Genomic DNA, 22877 nt, shown 5'->3' on the forward strand with positions numbered 1-22877 from the left:
TGCTGTTTTGAGGAAGTAAATCTTCCACCACTGGATTATATTATCTTGACGGTTTTACAGAGCCTGTAAATATGTATATAACTAGGCACTGCCTTAGGAGCATATTTAATACAGCTTACACTCATTGAAAAAGTTGTACCTGTATTTGCTTCTAAGGCAGTAATCAATTCTTAGCTTCTTTCTTGCCTTACTCTTCCTTCATTTTCAGGAGAACCATCTACCACCTGCCTAGCTTACCGTTGGCTCGCAGGCCATCCTGGTTTAAGCTATAAATTATTTTCGCATCCAACTACTTGCCAGTAAGAGGGCGCTGGCATCATATACAATACCTATATATTTTAACACGCATGCCACAACGTGGTTTTTTTTCCCGCGTCCTAGCTTTGTGGTAAGTCTGCTTTACTAGTTACACATTGCTGTAAGTAATCAGGAACTAGCCATTCTTTTCTTCATTCAATAATTTATATTATTATGTTATTTTATTTGATTTTATTTTATTTTATATTATTTTATGCTTTCCAAATTTTGGCTATACAACTCTACTGCAATACCAGGTTCTCTTACTACAAGAGACGGGAAGTTACGCTCCCGGTATTTTCCGAAGTAATTGCTTTACCACTCTTCCTTCACTTTAACTATACACTATCTTTTTCTACATTTCATACCTCAAGAACTATTAGAGCAATTCGAGGGGGATTGAGGTGCTATCACCTTCCTATAACCTTGTTTCCGTTCTCCTTTCTTTAGCATAGCTGACTATCTTTTATCATCAAATAACAAGTTTATAAAGCATTATTGGTTCTCTACTATCACCATTATTTGGTTTTTACATTGTTTTCATGGTCTGGGCTATCGGTCGGGCTAAAGTCATCTAGCTTGTTAACCACCTTAAAATTGTTTCCCCCCCCCCCACCTTATCTAAATATCTCATACTATAATCTAGTATATCTTAACGAATTATATATCCTTATGATACCTTATGATTCATCAGGTATAACAAGCAGAGGACAACAGAAACTGATAGCTCGCTAATTGTAGGTAAACACATTGCAAGGGTTAGCCCTCGATAAAGTCCTTTGTAATGTGTATCCACCAATCTATACTGCAATTGGCTTGACATGGGAATTTAGTAATTATCCTTATTTATTTGTTTTATTTTGCCTATAACAATTATATGTTTCCCTACTAGGTTATACCATGGACCAAAGTCAGCTAGGATTGATATCACATCCCTTAGTTACCACCTACTTGTTCATACTAGGTTCATAGTTATTAAGACTGATGTAATGTTTTATCTAGACATTGATGGCATTAATCAGCTCTTCTCACCTTTATTAGGTCTTTGATTTTTTGGTTTTTGCTATAGTTTCCACTGTTTGCATCACCTTCACAATTGAATATTTTACCTTTCAACTGTTAACTATTTGCCATATCTACTATATATATATATATATATATATATATTTATTTATTTTTTTTTTTATAATGTTTGATGATAGAAAGAGATACCAAAGGTAATATTTTAGCCATCCATTGTCCTCATTGTTACTCACGTTACTTACCCGTTTACAAATATGTTAGCCAACCATATCGTTGTTTGCATGTTTAAAAAAGCTTATTTGACTCATGCTCAGAAAGAAATTTTGTTCTTAAACTATGAAACATTTTATCATAAATAGATCCAAAATGTGAATAATGTCTTCGAAATTGGTATCCAAAGTCAGTTTGCTTTTTTTAAATTAGAAAAGTCACAAAACATTTGTTATTTGACTGTCTCTGCTTTGTATATATATATTATTATTATTTTATTATTATTTTTTTTTTCAGGTAATCTTATATTTGGTACAATAAATTTGGACTATTCATTCATTAAAAATTCAGTGTTATAGGCATTTATTCTTATAAATCTTTCATTCTGCTTGTACATATAGTGCTGGTAACAGTTTTTGTTTAAATATTTTTATTTTTCTACACCACATTTATAAACTTCATGATTTTGTTAACACAGTAAGCTAATTAAGATCAAAAATCAAAAGTATATACTTTGAAATTTACAACATAAAAATAAAGTATAACTGATTGATTATATGTTGCAGCTTAAAATTAGAAGGTTCTAAATCATTTCTAATGATAAGCTATATCATAAGCTATATCATATGGTGTTACCAATATTTCAAAAGAACTCTGATCTTAAGGGAAGACAAGGAGGGAACAAAATTCTGCATTTTAGATGTTAAATGACTGAAAGATATGTCAGTACCTCAATGAAACTCCTTTATGTAATTAAGCAAGTTTTTTTTTTTTTTTTTTTTCACAAAAAGAAAAAAAAAAAAAGAAAAAATCACACATTAGATTTGACCAGTGACAAACGTTCATTGAATAAAATGATCAGTGTATTCCAGATCTCACATACTTTCTACCAGCTGATAAAGTCTGATAGTGAACAACAACAGCTAACAAAGGACTTCTTGAAATCCCATAATGTTACTGAAGGCACTAAAATCAGTGAGAAAGAGAAAGCATTTGACCCCATCTATTTGATTGTGCTTGGAAGAAACAGTCAGTTAGTTTTGTATATGAGATCCCAGTAATTAATACTGATCATTAGAGCTTCTTGACTGCAGTAGGAAAAACACAAGTGAAGAGCTGCACAAGCTGATTGAAAAGCATTGCAAAACTGACTAATGACACAAAAAAATCTTGGCAGTGCAGTTTCTGTCTGAGACTATTAGTGATCACTAAGTAAACGGTTTAAACTGAGAGTGTGACAGTACCATCAAAAAAGAACTGTTTGCAGACCATCTCATGCTTGTCCTTATTCCTCTAGTTCTATCTGTGCATCCTTGAAGAAGTCATCCAGTCGCATTCAGGTCAATCCATTAGGAATCCTTAACCCGCTGTGTGATTATGTTTCTGACACCTGGCCATCCACCACTGTAGAGTTGTAGGATTAGTAGCAAGCAGTGCTGGACAGTGAAATGCAGTTCCTGACAGAATTTACTGAAAGCTTTCAGTACTGTAACTGCATTTAATGTTATTTTTGTTATTATTATTATTTATTAATCATATACTCTCCATATGCATATTAATCATACTCTCTATTGATGAAATAACAAATTATAATTTTTTATCAGCACATATACACTATTTTAATTTAATATTTTATTATGGGTATGTGTTAATTAAATTTAATCCTTAGTCTAATGAAATTGTTTCTCTCTGACACTATATCAGATTTCTCACTTTTTATAATTTGCAGAGATCTGGTAATTTTTAAAGGCCTCTTTAGTTTGGATTTAGTTAGCTCACCTCAGGTTGAGGGAGTGGGGTTTTTCTCCATGATTTATTCAAAGTTTTTCAGCCCACACAATATGCAAATCAATCTGTGGACACACTTTTACAGACATAATATATAATAAATCATTTGATACTAGAGAGCTTTTAAGTGCTCAATATTTCCTATATTCTATTATATTATGAATCAACAGGGCTTACCTTTATTTTTGATATAGGAAGCTTCTTTTCCAACTCTCCTTGTCCAACGTGCTAATAATTCATGGGGAAGGCGATATCAATTTTGCAAGACATTGTCATAAAGTTAGATTTTGGGGGTCTAAACTGGCTAATAATTAAGGATCGATTTTTTCTTTTTGGTGCTGTGGCAGGAATTTTGAGTAATTTTTAAATTTAGGGGTCTAATAATTGGATATGGGGGTGGGTGGGGGGTTATTCTCTACATTCCTTAAGTCGGACTAGAACTTTTCGGGGTGTCATGTTCACAGGAAGAGAGCTACTCACAATTAATCCGAAACTTTTGTCTTATGTTGTAGTATTTGTTCTTCACGCATGCATATAAGTGACCAATCATCGGACAATAGGAATGGCCTACTGATATTGATTGAAGTTGCATGTAGTTTCATCTCTAAGGTTTCTGCAATAAGTAGTTTGTAGTAGTTGTGTTGAATATGGAGAATATGGATAAGGAGAGTTGGAAAAGAAGCTTCCTATATAAAAAATAAAGGTAAGCCCTGTTGATTCATAATAATAAATCATATAACCACCAGGACCAGAGTATTCAGTGTATCCAATAAATCTCCAAAACAGCCAACTAAACAAATAAAATGAAATCTAAATGCAATCCTAATGCTCTGTTACACAGTAACTTCGACTTTACATATTAGTTTCCTGATATTCTTGTTAGAATTTTCTGCATCACAATAATATATACATCAGTTTGCTTGGTTAAAAGGAATGTAATTAACTCTGCATTAGTAATAGAAACTGTTTTATTAAGTACCGAACATTCCAAAGGCCTCATCCCAAGAGTGTCTGTTACTGATGGTTTTTAAGAAATTGAATAGAGTGGGAAGGTGTTCAATCAAAAAAATATATTTTTTGAAATATATTGTTTATTACTGAAAAAACATAACAAACATCCAATTAGGTACAAATTAATGTGACTTTTACTGCTGAATTTCTTGAGTGAGTCTCTCAACACCAGGCGAGTATGCCATAATTTTCATCTTTAAACATGCTGAGAGACTCACATTGTTTTCAGACAATTTCTTGATTTATTTTTAATATAGTTCATGTTCGAAAATATTTGCCCGCCGAAATACATAGCTTGTCGTATATGTGGGCTAAAAGTTAAAGAGCCACAGGTTGCCGATCCTTGACCTAGAGGAACCCAAGAAACATTGAGCCTACTTAAAATGAGTCACCATTTCTTGGACACACACACCTGTTTTTTCCAGAGGTCAATTGATCAACCTGAGTTTGCACAAAACCCATTATTGTTTTGCAAAATTACAAACCCTCAAAACAAGAGCCTTATAATCTCAGACTTCTAAGTCCAAGAGATGGAAATAAGACTATTTCCATCTCTTGGACAGAAAACACATCATTCTTTGCTTAATGAGTCAGAGTATTCTCATTGAGACATGACCATTTACAAGGCAGTTAAGAGAAACTCAAAAGCATACAAAAGAAAAATTAAAATAAAAACTCAGAATGCATGAGATTAACAAATACACTTCTTCAAACTCAACCACAACAATCCTGAAGTTCCTAGAATTTTGCTAGCATAAAAGCACATAAAGAAGGTTCCATTCAGGCCCATAATAAGTAGCAGGTCATACTTAGAGCAACAACATCTAAATGGTTTTTTAATATAAGCTAGGAATCAAAAATGTTCCTGCACTTAATTTGTTCGAAATATCTGAATATTAAATAAAAAGTTATAAATTTATTTTTAACCTAGAATGTCTAGAATTTTTACAGTATGTGGTATTTTAGTTTTATGTGTATATTGATTTATGTTGATGATGGTGAGTAATTTGATATCATTGTTTTTGAAAATATTTCTAAAATTTCATATTTTTAAGATATCAGCCTTAGACATTATATAAGTGATTGAATAATTATTAATGGCCCATGGCAAAAAAGATTTATTAAAAACTAGGATAGTAACAAATGGGCTTGGAGTACTGGGGTCCATAGTTTCAAATACAGATATATACAGTTATACCCAGTTATTTATTAACAAATAAAGTACAAATAAAATAAAAATATAAGTACAAAAACCAGTAGCTTTCGGAACACGTGTCCCTTTATCAACTGATAAGTTAATATAAAATTTGAATACATTACAAGCAAAGTGTGGCACGTTAATCATGCGTCATTGTTGTAGCACGGACGTGTGCTGCTTTACGCCAGTGATCATCCATCAATAAAACGGTTGTCTCTAGGATGGGATGTAGACGCATGCCTTTCTGGCGATTTAATGCCTTAGGATTGTTTAGCATTAGCATTAGCATTAGTAGAGGCATTTGATGCAAGAAAGCAAGCTTAAGCAGCATCAGCCAAAAAAAAAAAAAAAAAAAAAAAAGTAACATAAATAAATAAAAATAACCACTTCCACTTCACCCCTCTGTTCGTTCGAAATACCTGTCCAGCTGAGCCTTAAACTTATTTAGGCTATCAACTTCCACGACAAGGGATGGAAGTCTGTTCCACCCACCAACCACCCGCTGGCTAAAGGCAAATTTCCGCACATCTATCCTACATCTGTCTTTCCTCAATTTGAATTTATGCCCTCTCAGGTGATTTTTCTGAGCTAGAGGAAGAATCCCATCAGCATTGAGCATGCTCAAACCATTCAAGGCTTTGTACACCTCTATCAGATCACCCCGCTGGTGCCTAGTTTCCAGACACTGTAATTTGCAAAACTTAAGCCTTTCTTCGTAAGAGAACCCCTTTGTCCCATTCACCAATCTAGTTGCCCTTCTCTGTACTCGTTCCAGCAGCTCTACATCCTTCCTGAAATGAGGCCTCCAGGCCTGTATACAGTACTCTAGGTGTGGCCTGACCATTGCCTTATACAAGGGAATAATCACCTCCTTATCCCTGCTAGAAAAATTCCTATATATCATTGACAATACACCATGAGCTACTCTTGCAGCTCGTCTGCACTGCTCAGAGAACTTCATATCTGCCTGCACCACCACCCCCAGGTCCCTTTCATTCTCTACCACTGTCAGTGTAGTACCACAGAGGTGATACGCTGCTCTGGGGTTGCTGTTTCCCATATGTAGTACTTTACATTTGTCAATGTTAAACTTCATTTGCCACCTCGAAGCCCATCTGCTCAACCTTTCCAAATCCTGTTGCAGCAGCATAGTGTCAGTAGTGTCCTTGACAACCCTGCCAACCTTCGTATCGTCTGCAAACTTGGACATTAAGCCTGATATACCATCATCAATATCATTTATAAATACAGAAAACAATAAAGGCCCCAATACTGAACCCTGAGGGACTCCACTAATAACATTAGTCCACGATGAGCAGTGTCCATTGATTACCACTCTCTGTCTTCTCCCCCTCAACCACCCCTTTATCCATAGCAGCAACTTGCCTCCAATGCCACACTGCTCCAATTTGTGCAGCAGTCTTCCATGTGCAACAGTATCAAAAGCCTTTCTAAGATCCAAGTATATAATATCAAAGTTATTCCCTGCATCCAGTTCTTTTGTGACTGCATCATAGTATCCAATCAAATTGGTCAGGCAAGACTTCCCCTTAACAAAACCATGCTGTGTCCTAGCTATAACTGAAGTCTTGTCTAGATGATCCTGCAGTGCTTCTTTCACCAGTGCCTCCATTAATTTTCCGGGAACAGAAGTTAAACTCACAGGTCTATAATTACTTGTGTCAGCCGTTGATCCCCCTTTGTGAATTGGGGTCACATTTGCACATCTCCAGTCAATGGGTACCTCCCCTGAGTCCAAGGAAGCTCTCATAATTATGGCTAAGGGTTTGCTTACCTCCTTTGCTGCCTCCTTTAATATAACTGGATAGATCCCATCCACCCCAGGTGCCTTTCTTGTGTTTATCTTCAACAATTTCTCCTCCACTTTGCTCTCAGTTATTACAAGATTCTCTAGCTTACTGCTAGAATTGAATACACCTCTGGCATTCCCCTCGCTGAATAACTCCTCATGTGTGAATGTCGATGCAAAATATTCATTTAGTTTGTTAGCTACCCGAGCAGGGTCATCAACAGTTGACCCATCGATCTCAAGTGGACCAATCTGATTCATCCCCTTCCTTCTAGAGTTTACATAAGTAAAGAACTCTTTGCTGTTTTTCTTCGCATCCCTTGCCAAGGATCTCTCGTAATCTGCCTTCGCCTGCCTAACCTCCTTTGTAACTTGGTTACAGATCAACTTGTATCTATCATAGGCGTCCGTGTCACGTGTTAATTTGTATGTATCCCATGCATTTTTCTTCTCTGCCATATGCCTCATTAGTTCATCTGACAACCATTTAGGCCTAAACCTTGAACAATATTTCTTAGTTGGTATGTAAAGCCTAGTAGCTTCCACGATAAGTTCTTTGAATGCTTCCCATTTTGAATTTACTGTTGGCAATATCATCAGTTGATCCCACTGTATAGAATTTAAATACTGTCTCAGTCCATTGTAGTCGCCTTTACGAAAGCAATACCCCTTCCCTTTACCCCTAATGGTAGTTACCTCTTTGAGTAACTCCCACTTCAGCACACTGTGATCACTGCCACCAAGTGGTTCATTTATCTGCAGATTCTTAATGCATGAAGAATCACTACTGATAATCAAATCAAAAGTATTACTCCCTCTAGTTGCCTCCCGAACATGCTGATGTAGAAAACAATCATCCAATAAATCCACAAAAGCCTTGCTACTGTGTGAGTGACCAGCCCCCAAATTCCAGTCAATATCTGGGAAATTAAAATCCCCCATTATAAGACTCTGATTTACTGGCCCACTCTATTTCTCCGAACAGTTTCTTATTATACTCATCAGAGTCATTAGGCCTATAGCACACTCCTACTCTCAATTTTGATCTCCCAATGCTTATGTCACACCAAACTGACTCGACACTGCACTGTCCAGCGATGTCGACTGGCTTCACTTCCTTGGATTTTATGTGTTTTTTAACTAATAGCATAACCCCTCCTCCCTTCCTATCCTGTCTATCCTTTCTGTAGACATTGTACTCCCCAAATTCCAGTTCTGCATTTCTTATATCTGTGTGACACCACGTCTCTGAAATCCCCACAATATCTGCCTTTGATGTTTTGAGCAATACCTCAAATTCATCAAATTTATTTACTAAACTCCTAGCATTGGTGTACACACAAGTATACATGCACCTGTTCTTTTTCTTAGCTACCCTAACACAACCCATGTGTTTACTTGTACCCCAATGATTCCCAGCAGTCTCTGAAATATCCTGCATCTTATTTTCCAGGCTGCGGCTCATTCCAATAGAAGCAGTGCAAGAATCACTTTCACCTCTGCCAGTGGCTACTGTTAATCTATTAGTCCTTGTATCCCCCCAATCTAGCAGTGTGCTGCTAGATTGGGGGGATACAAGGCATTATATATACAAGACATTATATAAGTGATTGAATAATTATTAATGGCCCATGGCAAAAAAGATTTATTAAAAACTAGGATAGTAACAAATGGGCTTGGAGTACTGGGGTCCATAGTTTCAAATACAGATATATACAGTTATACCCAGTTATTTATTAACAAATAAAGTACAAATAAAATAAAAATATAAGTACAAAAACCAGTAGCTTTCGGAACACGTGTCCCTTTATCAACTGATAAGTTAATATAAAATTTGAATACATTACAAGCAAAGTGTGGCACGTTAATCATGCGTCATTGTTGTAGCACGGACGTGTGCTGCTTTACGCCAGTGATCATCCATCAATAAAACGGTTGTCTCTAGGATGGGATGTAGACGCATGCCTTTCTGGCGATTTAATGCCTTAGGATTGTTTATTATGTTTAGTGACTCTAGCCATAGGCGGTGGCGAAAGTGTCGCCCGTGGTCCACTATCTCAAAGTCGCGCTTGGGGTCAAGATCGTGGTTGGTAGCCAAAAATGTTCTGCGAGTGCGGACTGGTCAGTTTCGGCAAGCCGGATTGCTCTGTCGTGTTCTGTGAGGCGATCCTGGAGACGTCTCGATGTCTCACCTACGTAGCAACTGTTACAGGCCCTACAGGTGATACGGTACACTACATTGCTGCGTAAGGCAGGTGTGACAGGGGTCTTCACACTGGAGACAAGTGAACGTAGGTTCCTACCGGGTAATTGCACACATTTGATGTTGTAACTTCTAAGGATCTTCGAGATACGTCCTGACACTCCTGGATAGTACGGAATGTAGGTGGACGATATGCCGACTTGCTTCGGAGGTCTTGGGTTGGATGTAAGTTCTTCTGCCTGTAACAAGCATCTGTTTAGTACATGTGATGGATAACCGCATCTGGTTAGGTCCGCCTTCACACGGGAGATCTCGTTACGTCTAATTGTGTCGGTGCTGGAATGGCTCCAGGCCCTGGAGAATAGGGTGCGGGCAGTGCTATTGAGATGGCTTGGAGTGTGGCCGGACCCGTAGTTGGTGAATTGACCGCACCACATGGGTTTGCAGTATACTGAGGTCTCTAGACGTGGGTCTACGCGATGCACTAGCACGTCCAGAAACGGGAGCGAACCGTTCACCTCTGATTCTACGGTAAACTTGATGAAATTGGATAGGGAGTTGAGGTGTTCTAGTAGTACCGTTTCAGAACCACGTGGTATTATGGTAAAAATATCGTCGACGTATCTACACCACGTTGTAATAGGTGTAGGTGGGTTCTGGTGTATCTGCTCCTCCAGATCTTCCATGGCGATGTTAGCTACTACGGAACTGACAGGGGCACCCATAGCAGTGCCATGTACTTGTTTGTAGAGTGAGTCTTCAAAGGTGAAGATGCTGCTAGAGAGGCATAGGTTGAGGGCGGTACAGATGTCATCAGTGGATAGTGACGTCCTGGATTGGAGGCTTAAGTCGCTCTCAAGGAGCCTTCTGGCGCAGTGCACGGCCTGTTGGACGGGAATCGAGGTGAATAAAGAAACCACGTCAAATGATGCCATGACAGAGTTGTCAGGGATTGAAATGTCCTTAATGATCTTAATGAATTCACTGCTGTTTTTAACGGTGTGAGATGTATTACCTATAAGAGGCGAGAGGAGGCTCGCGATATGTCTGGACAGTTCATACGTTGGGGCACTGCAGCAAGACACTATAGGTCTGAGAGGAATACCCGGTTTGTGGATCTTTGGTAATCCGTAGAATTGCGGTAGTTGGCAGCCAGTAGCACGTAGAAGATGGTGAGTCGTGGTCAGGATCTTCTTATCTTTAAGCCATGCGTGGACAAGTTTATTAACATTTGCTTCCAGACGTTTCAAGACTTTAACGGGAGGATCAGGTAGAGGTTCATATACGTTAGGATCGAGTAATAGGGCCAAGGCTTTCTCTCGGTAGGCTGATCGGTCCAGCACAACAGTCCGGCACCCTTTATCCGCAGGAAGTACAATGATGGAGTTGTCTTTTCTTATAGATGACAGGGCGGCACGCTGGCGGTGGTTGAGGTTTGAGTACGTTTTTCGAGTGTTGCGGAGGATTGCGGCAGTCTTGAATCGGATCTCGTTGGCAGTTTCTTCGGGAAGGTTGGTAATGCTGGCTTCTATACCCATAGCGAGCTGTGTGATGGGAGGTTTCGATGGTATAACAGCGAATTTCATACCGTTTGATAAAACACTCAGCTGCTCGTTGGACAGTTGTTTGTTACTTAGATTCAGGACGAAAGAAGTCGTGTCGCTTGAACGAGTGTTCGCCTTTAAGGAGTTAGCTTCTATGCTTAAGTTTATGAACTTGCGCTGTTGGCGTAAATAGGCGAGACCTTACCTTGTAAGGTCTCGCCTATTGTATTTACAAACCTTATACATACCATCTGCCATCGGGCTAGTCAGACCTCGGATACCTACCGTTCACGCCAACAGCGCAAGTTCATAAACTTAAGCATAGAAGCTAACTCCTTTTTTTTCCGATCAGCCTACCGAGAGAAAGCCTTGGCCCTATTACTCGATCCTAACGTATATGAACCTCTACCTGATCCTCCCGTTAAAGTCTTGAAACGTCTGGAAGCAAATGTTAATAAACTTGTCCACGCATGGCTTAAAGATAAGAAGATCCTGACCACGACTCACCATCTTCTACGTGCTACTGGCTGCCAACTACCGCAATTCTACGGATTACCAAAGATCCACAAACCGGGTATTCCTCTCAGACCTATAGTGTCTTGCTGCAGTGCCCCAACGTATGAACTGTCCAGACATATCGCGAGCCTCCTCTCGCCTCTTATAGGTAATACATCTCACACCGTTAAAAACAGCAGTGAATTCATTAAGATCATTAAGGACATTTCAATCCCTGACAACTCTGTCATGGCATCATTTGACGTGGTTTCTTTATTCACCTCGATTCCCGTCCAACAGGCCGTGCACTGCGCCAGAAGGCTCCTTGAGAGCGACTTAAGCCTCCAATCCAGGACGTCACTATCCACTGATGACATCTGTACCGCCCTCAACCTATGCCTCTCTAGCAGCATCTTCACCTTTGAAGACTCACTCTACAAACAAGTACATGGCACTGCTATGGGTGCCCCTGTCAGTTCCGTAGTAGCTAACATCGCCATGGAAGATCTGGAGGAGCAGATACACCAGAACCCACCTACACCTATTACAACGTGGTGTAGATACGTCGACGATATTTTTACCATAATACCACGTGGTTCTGAAACGGTACTACTAGAACACCTCAACTCCCTATCCAATTTCATCAAGTTTACCGTAGAATCAGAGGTGAACGGTTCGCTCCCGTTTCTGGACGTGCTAGTGCATCGCGTAGGCCCACGTCTAGAGACCTCAGTATACCGCAAACCCATGTGGTGCGGTCAATTCACCAACTACGGGTCCGGCCACACTCCAAGCCATCTCAATAGCACTGCCCGCACCCTATTCTCCAGGGCCTGGAGCCATTCCAGCACCGACACAATTAGACGTAACGAGATCTCCCGTGTGAAGGCGGACCTAACCAGATGCGGTTATCCATCCCATGTACTAAACAGATGCTTGTTACAGGCAGAAGAACTTACATCCAACCCAAGACCTCCGAAGCAAGTCGGCATATCGTCCACCTACATTCCGTACTATCCAGGAGTGTCAGGACGTATCTCGAAGATCCTTAGAAGTTACAACATCAAATGTGTGCAATTACCCGGTAGGAACCTACGTTCACTTGTCTCCAGTGTGAAGACCCCTGCCACACCTGCCTTACGCAGCAATGTAGTGTACCGTATCACCTGTAGGGCCTGTAACAGTTGCTACGTAGGTGAGACGTCTCCAGGATCGCCTCACAGAACACGACAGAGCAATCCGGCTTGCCGAAACTGACCAGTTCGCACTCGCAGAACATTTTTGGCTACCAACCACGATCTTGACCCCAAGCGCGACTTTGAGATAGTGGACCACGCGCAACACTTTCGCCACCGCCTATGGCTAGAGTCACTAAACATAATAAACAATCCTAAGGCATTAAATCGCCAGAAAGGCATGCGTCTACATCCCATCCTAGAGACAACCGTTTTATTGATGGATGATCACTGGCGTAAAGCAGCACACGTCCGTGCTACAACAATGACGCATGATTAACGTGCCACACTTTGCTTGTAATGTATTCAAATTTTATATTAACTTATCAGTTGATAAAGGGACATGTGTTCCGAAAGCTACTGGTTTTTGTACTTATATTTTTATTTTATTTGTACTTTATTTGTTAATAAATAACTGGGTATAACTGTATATATCTGTATTTGAAAAACTAGGATATTTAAAAAGTATAAAGTCTTTAAAGATGAATGTGATTATCACCAAGGATAATAATGTAGACCTAGCATGTCTGTAAATGATGAATATTTGTCTTCTATATAGTAGCAATCTTTGGGCTAATCATTAAATAAAATTGAAGACTTAAGTCTTGGAATATCATGTGGTAGTTTCCAGGGTCATCATCATCAGCCATTTTCAATCCACTGCAGGATGAAGGCCTCTCCAGCAACTTTCCAGTTCCTTCTGTTTTGAGCACTGGCCATCCATTTACTACTCAAAAACTCATGAATTTCATCTATCCATCTCCGCCTTTGTCTTCCAGGTTTTCTTCTAGCTCCTCTTGGGTACCATTCTGTTATTTTCTTAGTCCATCTGTCATCATGTATTCGAGCTATGTGTCCTGCCCAAAACCATTTTAGTTCTTTAGTTTTGATAAGAATGTCCTTTACTTGAGTTTGCTCCCTAATCCATGTGTTTTTCTTCTTATCTAACAGTCTGATTCCCAATATAATTCGTTCCATTCTTCGCTGTGTAGTTCTTAGCTTCTCTTCCATTCTTTTGGTGAGTGCTCAAGTTTCACTTCCATAAGTCATGGTGGGGAGTATACATTGATTCATTATTTTACGTTTCAGACAAACTGGGATATTGCTCTTCAGTATGTGACTATATTTCCTGAATGCTGTCCATCCAAAATTTATTCTTATCTTGACTTCCAGCCATTTATCATTATTACAGCTAATAACTTGTCCCAGATAAGTATACGACTCCACCTTTTCAATTACTGCTCCTTCAATCATTATTTCCCTTTCCGTGGCATACTTGTTCATCATTACTTTTGTTCTGGCCATATTCATCTTTAGTCCAAAATCCTTACTAACTGTGCATAACTGATTAAGATTTTCCTCTAATTCTTTGGGATCGTGGCTTATGACCACAATGTCATCTGCAAATCGTAAATGGTTTAGGTACTCTACGTTCACATTGACTCCTTTCTGCGACCAGTCTAATCTTCTGAAGGCTTCCTCAAGGGCAGCAGTAAACAGCTTCGGAGATATTGTGTCTCCTTGTCGAACTCCTTTCTCGATTTTAAATTTGCTACTGTCTTTGTCTAGTCTAATAAAGGATATAGCACTCTCATATATTTTCTTCAAAATCATAATATATGGAGTATCTATGCCTTGTCTTTCGAGTGCCCAAAACATTGCCTTATGCTGTATGGAGTCAAATGCCTTTTCATAATCCACAAACGCCAGGCATAATGGTGTTTTATAGTCATTTGCTTTCTCCATTAGCTGTGATATTACGTGAAGGTGATCCATAGTTGAGAATCCTGTCCTAAAGCCAGCTTGCTCTTTCGGTTGATTCTCATCAAGTATTCTTTCTAATCTGTTAGTAATGACCCTTGTGAACAACTTGTAGATATGGGATAACAAGCTAATTGGTCTATAATTTCCAATTTCTGATTTATCTCCTTTCTTATGCAGCAAAACTATGATTGCATTATTCCACTGCTTAGGCATCACACCTTTTCTAATGCACTTTGTGAAAAGCCTTGCCAGTTTTTGTGTTATGTCTATTCCTCCCAATTTTAACAACTCTACAGTAACTTCATCTTCCCCCGGGGCTTTCCGATTCTTCATTTTCTTCAATGCATCGGCGCCTCCGTAGCCAGGTGGGAAGGAGCAGCAGTGCGTAGCACACGCTTCTTGATTAAACCGCGGTTCGAGCCCGTCACCACCAAATACGGTGGATGCGGAAAGGTCAGGGAATGACCACCGCATATCCCGGAGCAATATGGCCTTAGTTGCTAATGCTCCTAAAAAAAAAGCAACCAACTAACAAGCAACTCTTCAATGCATGTTCTACCTCATCAGGAAGAATATCGGGTATGTCGTATGTGTTGCTACTTTGCAATCCATCTTCCCCACTTCTGGTATCATTCCCTCGCTCCTTGTATAATTCTCTAGGGTACCACATCTGATATTTTAAATGTGAAAAATTATGTAACTTTGTTCCATAGTTTTTAACTGCTAATCAGATGAAAACAAGAGAGAAGCATTCAAAAATTAAAATTTATGATTGTGATCCAAGATTTCTAAAAATATTTACAGGAGATGTAAAATGGTATTATCTTTATGCCCTATAGGGAAAACATTCATCCTCTGAATAAAAATCTCTCAAGAAGGAAAAAACTTAGATTGACTGACAAATCATGCTAGAATTATTTTTTTACTATGAAAACAATTAATTATGAAATTATCAGGAATTTGTACTGTTAATAAGGCTTGCATTCTTAGAAACTATTAAGTGCTTAAGATATTCAATCAGATGTAAAAGACTAGCATTTGATGGATCTGCTGGAATGGGTGCAAAGAAGAGTAACAAGATTAATCAAGAACACAAAAGGGTACTGTTACTGTGAAAGACTTCAGTTCTGGAAATGGCACCTACAAAGAGACCCAATTGAGGTGTTTAGGGCTTTAAATGGATTGAGTAAACTAAATGCTGATGGCATCTTTAATCAGACAACACACATAAAAAAATTTTTGTAACAAACTTTTATTCTTGTTGTGGAAGTGGGTAGTTTTAATATTTTTAAGGAAGAATTAGACAATTTATTATAGATGGACAGATTTTTTTTTTAACTGATGTTTGAGTTCTTGCTTTGTTGCATCATGTGCCGCTACTAATAGTAATTCTAATTTTTGTACCATAAACCAGTATTACTAGCACATATATGAAAGAGTGCTTTTTTTTTTTTTTTTTTTTTTTTTTACTCTTCAATTGCAATATACAGGAACTTTACCAGAAGGGATAAAGAGGTGATTATCTAGTGTATAAAGCAGTGGTTTTGTCATAGCTTGAATACTGCATGTAAGTGTGGATCCCTAATTTTAGAAATGGTATGAATCTGTTGGAAATGGCACAGAGAAGAGCAACAAGATTAGTTTTTTGCATAAAAATTATTCTCTATCAAGAAAGATGAATGTCTACTTGGCATCTAAGAGATGTAATTAAGATGTTTAATGCTTTAAAAGCATTAAGTAAAGTAAATGCTCATAGCATCTCTACTCCTTCTCAGATGATATAAGGGGATATACATTTTAATTGTTTTCAATTAAGGATGAAATATGTACAGAAGTTTGCCTTTAGCCAGAGAGTAATTGAATATTTAAAATTTAATGTTGTGAAAGTGGGCAGCTTTAGTAATTTTAAATAAAGATTTGATAAATTAATAGAAGGGATGGGCAAATGAAGTGATAGTCCTCAAGGGTTGTAACAGACATTCTCTGAGGCATGACAGACTAGGCCTTGCTGCCTAGGAGTCTAGAATGCTAATGGAACTGATATTCAGGTCCCATTTGTGAGTCAAAACTGAATTTCAGTTAAGCCCTGTCATTCTGTGACATCTAGATCCTCTGCTTTCACTTCACAATGATGAGATTTTTATTAACCCTGGGTTTACCCTCCCACCACCACCACCATATAGAAGGTTTGAAATGCTGCACCTTAGTACAAAATTTGTATATTCGAGATAACCACCTAGGTGAGGCAGGGAGTGACATCCACTTCACACAAAGCAATGCTGCCCCTCTCTTACCAGGTATTACTAAGTGATAGATGACTTTCATTCAGTGTAACACCTACACTTTGTTTATTGTAAGTTTTAATCCCCATCTCTTCCATTATGTGCAAGTATGATTAATGGCTTTTGAGGTTATGATGGACATCATGGCAAGATTAAATATTCTTTATATTTTGGTACAGCTTCTGTTTTACTTGCTTTTTGGCTATACATTTTAATTCCGGGCTGGCCAAGTGGGTAAAGTGCCTGCCTAACAACCCAAAGGTTGCAGGTTCGAATCCTGCCTTGGGCTTGGATCAGAGTAAAAAAATGCAAAAACTTTGAGAGGTGCATTATGGCCACAAAAGCCGATGCACCAACAACTAACAAAAAAAAAAAAAAAAACATTTTAATTGTTGATAGATTTATAATGAAATTTTTAATGAACAACATCCCCTTACCAGTCTACAGTGACATATGATAAAGTAGTAAAAAGAAAAAAATATTAATAATAATAAACTTCGGAAACAAAATGCCCAAAATATGTAAACAGTACATCAGCCCTTTCTGCACTGTCATAACATTGCGGTACTACCACGCATTTAGGTTTTGATGTGCTTTTGCAAAATACAATCTCAGAAATGAATTTTTCACAATGATTGTACTGCAAAATTTGGTGACTATCATCTTGGTGAAGACCTGATTGAGGTGTATGAGGCCTTGAAGGGATCAGTAAATTGAATAAATGGTGTATTCTAACTGGTAGGAGAGACATGATTGGGATGAGGGAATAAATGCAGAATCTTGGGGGATGTAATAGAGGCTGGATCTCAGGAAGTTTATCTTTGAGCAGCATTTTTTAGATCATGACATAATTTGCTTTCCAAGGTGGCTGAGGTAAAAGTTTAATGCAGGATCAAATGGTCACACTTTTGGTGTTGGAAAAAGTTGAGTGATTGGTCCACTTCCTTGCATCGTTTAGCTGTTCTGCTATTAATGTGATAGAAATATTTCTAAAGTCAGCATTAACATATGCTAAGAATCACCAAAATTTACTGAAGAAGAAATTTACTTTTTTTTTTTTTACCCTGTTTAATTATTGTGGATACTTAGCTTTTTCCTTGTGTTCCATTTCAGCAGGTAAATGAACTCTGCACCAATTTTCTACACTAACATACAACTTTTTTTATGGATAAATGGTAAGTTTACCAAAGAGGGATAAAAAGAAGTTACTAATTATTTTTACACAAATTTTTTAGAAATTGATGATCGATGAGAAGAAATGCTATCTTTTTGGACGAAATCCCCAGTTAAATGACTTCTGTATTGATCATGCATCGTGTTCTAGAGTGCATTCAGCCTTAGTATATCACAAGCATCTTAATCGAGCTTTTTTAGTGGACCTTGGCAGTAGTATGTATAATTTTATTGAAATTCTTAATTTGTTGTACCATTTTAAAATTTCAAGCAAATATTTATTGTTTGTTCTTCAATACTTTAAGTTATTCTTTTAGAACTGTCTACTTCTGTTGTTTAGCCAATTCTGTCTCAGTCTTCTACTCTTGTATCACGTGTAATTTTTATGAAAATGGATGAATTAGCCAGCTTTGTCTTTCCTGATTATGTCTGATGACTGGATTCAACATGTAATCCAAAAATATTGCCAATTATTAAGTAGTTGTGTGCATGCATCACTTAATTTTCGTAATACTGTACACATAACAGTTCACTTGGTTTAATTAACATGGCTGCCAACTTGACAGATTTACAGAGTTTCTTAGTCTTTTTTGCAAAAAAGTTTTTTTTTTTTTTTTTTACAAAAAAAAATAGTAAAACTACTTTAAAATTGGAATTTTTAAAAAATCTGTGAATTTCTGATTATTTTTATTAACAAATTGACTGTCAGATGTGCTAGGCTACATCAAAATACAAACCCAGAATAATAATGTTCTCTGTGATCATTTAATAATACTTGTGTATCATGAAGCTGTTTCATAGTATCTTTCAGTAAGATGCTAAAGAAATATGACAAAAATTTCAGGGGCACCTCCGTAGCCAGGTGGGAAGGAGCAGCAGTGCATAGCATACGCTTCTTGATCAGACCGGGATTCGAGCCCGTCACCACCAAATACGGAGCATGTGGAAAGGTCAGGGAATGACCACCGCATATCCCGGAGCAATATGGCCTTAGTTGCTAATGCTCCTAAAAACCAAATAACAACAACAACAACAACAACAAAAATTTCAGAAGACATATATGCAAGATTTTCCATTTATTGTAAAATCTGAAAAAAAGTGTATGTGCTTCACACTGTCCTTATGCTGACAAACATAAGGCCAGTGTGCAGTGCATAGAAAAAAATGCAAAAATAGATGTTATCATTTCATTGTGATGATGTCATACATGCTGAATGTTTATTTGCATCTTTTGTCATAGAATATAATCTTTCTTTCTGTTTTGCTGATTATGTACACGTCTTATTCAGAAATATGTTTTCTGATGGTGAATTGGAATAGAAAGGAGAGTTTTGTAATGCCTGTGAAATTGGCCATTTTCAGTTGCTATAGATCGGGGGTGGCCAACAAGTCAATTGCGGCTTTAATTTCAATCGATCACAGCGAATTTTAAATATATATAAAAAATCGATTAGTCAAAATCTAAATATTATTATTATTATGCACTCCACTGCATAAGCTTATTACAAATCTGCTGAACCACGTGACTACTCTTGTCACCATGCAGCCATTAGGCTTGTCTAGTGAAAATTCACGCTGTTACGTTGTGGAGAACATCGTGTATGTGTCGAATTCTTATTTAGCTCACTTAATATTAATAACTGGCAGTACTTATACATTAATTTAATACCCTTTGATTTAAAATGAATACTACGAAATAGAGTAAAACGTATCATTTTTATCAAGAGAGAGTGGGAACTACAATACTTTTTTGTAATGTTGTCGTTTGATTTGCAATGCTTCCGTGGCTATACCCAAAAAAGGAAATTTAGAAAGTCCCTTCAATGCACTCCATGGTAAATACCAATTGGATTATCCACCTAATAGTGACCTTTGAAAAAATAAATTAAAAGAATTTAAATCCAGATTATTCGCACAACAAAATTTCTTCATTTACAATCTAAAGCTGCAACTGCAGCATCATTTGAAGTGAGCTGTCTTGCAAAAAAATGTAAACCATTTTCTGATGGTCATTCATCAAAGATGCATTTTTAGAAATAACAGATTCTCTTTTTGAAAATTTCAAGTACAAAAATTAAATTAAAAGTGCCCTTCAAGATCTGCAATTATCTCAAAATACTATGATGCGACGCATCAAAAAAATCAGTAAAAATGTGAGGGAACAATTGTGTGCTCATATTGCTAATTGTGCATCCTTTTCTTTACAACTGGATGAATCTACAGACATCAGTGATACAGTTCAGTTGCTCATTTTTATTCATATAGTGTTTGATGATTCTGCCACTAGAGAAGAGCGTTGGATATAGTTTTGTGAAAAGAAAGAACTGGAGGGCTTAATATATTTAACACATTCAAAAATTTTATTGAAAAACTTAAATTACCACTATTTAAGCTCCTATCAATAACAACAGATGAAGCTAAAGCAATGATGGGGCATCTTAATGGATTCATCGCATTGTGCCAAATGAATTCCCAGATTTTTTCAGTTACTACTGTATCATCCACCATCAAGTGTTAGCCAGCAAAAGATTAAATACTAAAAGTGTTATGGACATAGCTTTAAAACTCGTGAATTCCATCACAGGACAATCTCTTCAAAGGAGACTTTTCAAAATGCAACTCAATGAAAATGAACCAGATCTGATATTACACACAGATGTGAGGTGGCTGAGTTGGAGTAAGTTTCTACAGAGATTTTGAAATTTGCTGAATGAAATTAAAAAATTTGTTGATCAAATGGGAATTTATTATCAGCAGCCACAAGATGCAGAGTGGTTGTGTGATCTTGCTTTTTTGGCAAATTTCACCAGTAAATTAAGTGATCTGAATTTGGAATTACAAGGGGAAAAAAAATAAAAATGTGGGTGACATGATTAGTAGTATTTCTGCATATAAATATCAATTTTCACAATGGCTAAAGATCTCAAAGAAAAAAAATTTGATCATTTTGTAAATATCAAGATCATTTGCAAAAATATCCTGTTTTTGCATTTAATAGTGAGAAATATGTTTCTGAAATTTAAAAAGTTGTTGATGATTTTAAAACCAGATTCAGTGATTTTAAAACAATTGAAGACTGTTCAATATATTTCTTATCCATTTAATGTTGACTTAGATAAAAAACAAATTACAGAAAAAATCTCTGAGATTTTTCACATGCAGAAACTATTACTTGAAAATTAAACTATTACACTGTGAAACGATATCGTCCTAAAAGACAGATCATCAGAAAAAGACTTTTGGAATTATGTAAGCCGAAAAAAGTACCCAAATGTAAAAAAATGCATTGAACTTTTAAATTCCTGTTTTGGTTCCACATATCTATGTGAATCTGCCTTTTCGTATTTGAAACAAACAAAGACGAAGAATCGCTCTACTCTTACGGACTTGCATACAGAAGATTCTTATCACAGTATATCCACAATTTTGAAAACTTTGCAGATGACATGAAGACACAAACTTCACATAAATTAAAAATTTAAATACGTGTGAATTTAAAAATTCTGAATTGTGTTCAATTTTAAAATTTATAAACAACATTTTTCAGTATGTGTTGATTAACTTTTTTAACCATGCGCAATGAAATCTTTGAGATGGTAGATTGTGGCACATTTTGAAGAAAAAAAAAGTAGATTGCATCACAAATTAAGTTGGTCACCCCTGCTATAAATTCATGGCAGTAATCAAAGTAATTTCAAGCTATATCTTGTGGTGACTTTTCATAATAATAATAATTTAAAAAAAAAAAAAAATATATATATATATATATATATATTTAGTCCTTTGTTTTCATCATCAAATCGAAAGAGGCTTTCTCTCTGTGCCAGTATTGGAAGGTGGCTCTACAGTGTACAACATTGGGCCTCTCCTTAACAATGTGAAAACATCTGGAATTCCTTTAAAAAACTGCTTGACACTTAATTTGAGATGTGCCTGTTATGGTAGGCTTAAAAACCAGAGTAACAAGGGTATTATTAAAAGATTGAGCACTTGGTGATAATAGGCCATCTTATTAATTTGCATATTACAAAAAGGAGATGCATGCCTTCCTGTGAAAATAATAGCTATAAAAGTCACATGCAAATGTAGGATAAATAAAGCAGTAAAGAGAATGAGGAGAACCTGGCAACATTGGAACTAGCAATATGTGGACATGGTGTATCATATTACTAGTTCTAACCAAGAAGTGGGTTAATTATTATAAAATTAATGGGGTTAAGATATGAAAGACATTTAAAGCCATTAAACTTGACTTTTTCTTCATGGGTGATATCCATTAAGAAATTGAACTATTCCAATACTTTATACACCATAATAAATTTAGCATCACGTTGCAAACCCCATACCATGTTCTTATTCACATGTACAATGAGTAAGAACAGAGAATACATATTTGCCTTTACCAAATTTCTTATAAAGTGTTGGAATAGTTTATTTCTTTATAAAACCTGTGTGATTTTTAATTCAACAATATTTCACAATTTATGATTATGAATTAATTTTGCTTAAATTTCCTTAAAAAAACTCTTCAGCATAACTGAGATGCTTTGAGAAATTAATTTATTTTAATATCATTACCACTTTTATAATATTAATCAATTTTACAGCATACTGCATAATGTTGCAATGTTTGGAAAATTTTAGATGTGTCTTTTAACTATTTTATATTTGGCCATATGAAAAATTATTAATGCATAGTTAATTTTGAGGTGTCATGACTGATGCCAGTATTTGGAGAACTTGGATAAAAACTTTATTTGAGCATGGGATTAAATTATTACAGAAATTGTGGCAGAAATATCCATAAAGAGGGAAGTTATGTAAAAAATAACAAGTTCATCCTT

At 36.8% G+C, this 22877-nt stretch overlaps 1 protein-coding gene across 4 annotated transcripts in view; it reads left to right on the forward strand.

The window, feature by feature from the left end:
* Positions 1-22877, forward strand: part of NiPp1 (nuclear inhibitor of protein phosphatase 1) — an 82478-nt gene that overhangs the window by 46606 nt on the left and 12995 nt on the right. For 3 of the 4 annotated variants that reach the window (XM_090372119.1, XM_090372118.1, XM_090372120.1), the window contains one exon: positions 18096-18249. In XM_090372119.1, coding sequence (XP_090228245.1) covers positions 18096-18249 — 154 coding nt within the window. Of the gene's footprint in view, positions 1-18092; positions 18250-22877 lie in introns of those variants that run through there. The other variant, XM_090372121.1, reaches the window with a different exon arrangement.

The sequence above is a fragment of the Mastigoproctus giganteus genome, chromosome 4, assembly GCF_048544385.1.
Source record: "Mastigoproctus giganteus isolate SK-2022 chromosome 4, ASM4854438v1, whole genome shotgun sequence".
Lineage (NCBI taxonomy): Eukaryota > Metazoa > Arthropoda > Arachnida > Uropygi > Thelyphonidae > Mastigoproctus > Mastigoproctus giganteus.